At 46.7% G+C, this 507-nt stretch overlaps 1 protein-coding gene across 1 annotated transcript in view; it reads left to right on the top strand.

Annotated features, from left to right (window-relative positions):
* Positions 1 to 156, top strand: part of LOC144732758 (uncharacterized) — a 14,594-nt gene extending 14,438 nt beyond the window's left edge. Inside the window, exon 12 of the mRNA XM_078614335.1 lies at positions 3 to 156. Within this exon, the coding sequence (XP_078470461.1) occupies positions 3 to 156 (154 nt within the window). The remainder of the gene's footprint in view (positions 1 to 2) is intronic.
* The last annotated feature ends 351 nt before the right edge of the window (positions 157 to 507 follow it).

The following is a 507-nucleotide window of genomic DNA, read 5'->3' as shown; positions in this document are numbered from 1 at the left end:
AGACTGAAGAAACACAACTGCCTGAAGAAACACCAGACACTTACGAGACTGAAGAAACGCAACTGCCTGAAGAAACACCAGACACTTACGAGACTGAAGAAACACCACTGCCTGAAGAAACGTCAGACACTTACGAGACGGAAGAAGCGCCACTAACATACGAGGCAGAAGAAACACCAGACACTTACGAGACTGAAGAAACACAATTGACTGAAGATTCTTCAGTCCTGTCCGGGGCAGAAGAAACTCATGAGCCAGAAGACGTACACGAGACTGAAGAAACGCCAGACACTTACGAGACTGAAGAAACGCAAGTGCCTGAAGAATCTTCCGTTTCACACGAGGCAGAAGAAACACACGAGCCATCTGTCTCGCATGCAGAAGAAGAATCACCGGACAGTTACGAGATTGAAATACATCAAACCGAAGAAACTCATGCAACTCCAGACACGGACGAGACCTACTTGGCAGAAGAAGCACATGAAAATCATGAAACGTCAGATGCAC

This window comes from Lampetra planeri, chromosome 44 (genome assembly GCF_965212315.1).
Source record: "Lampetra planeri chromosome 44, kcLamPlan1.2.h2, whole genome shotgun sequence".
Taxonomy (NCBI): Eukaryota; Metazoa; Chordata; class Hyperoartia; order Petromyzontiformes; family Petromyzontidae; genus Lampetra; species Lampetra planeri.
This window is presented reverse-complemented; position numbering and strand designations above follow the sequence as displayed.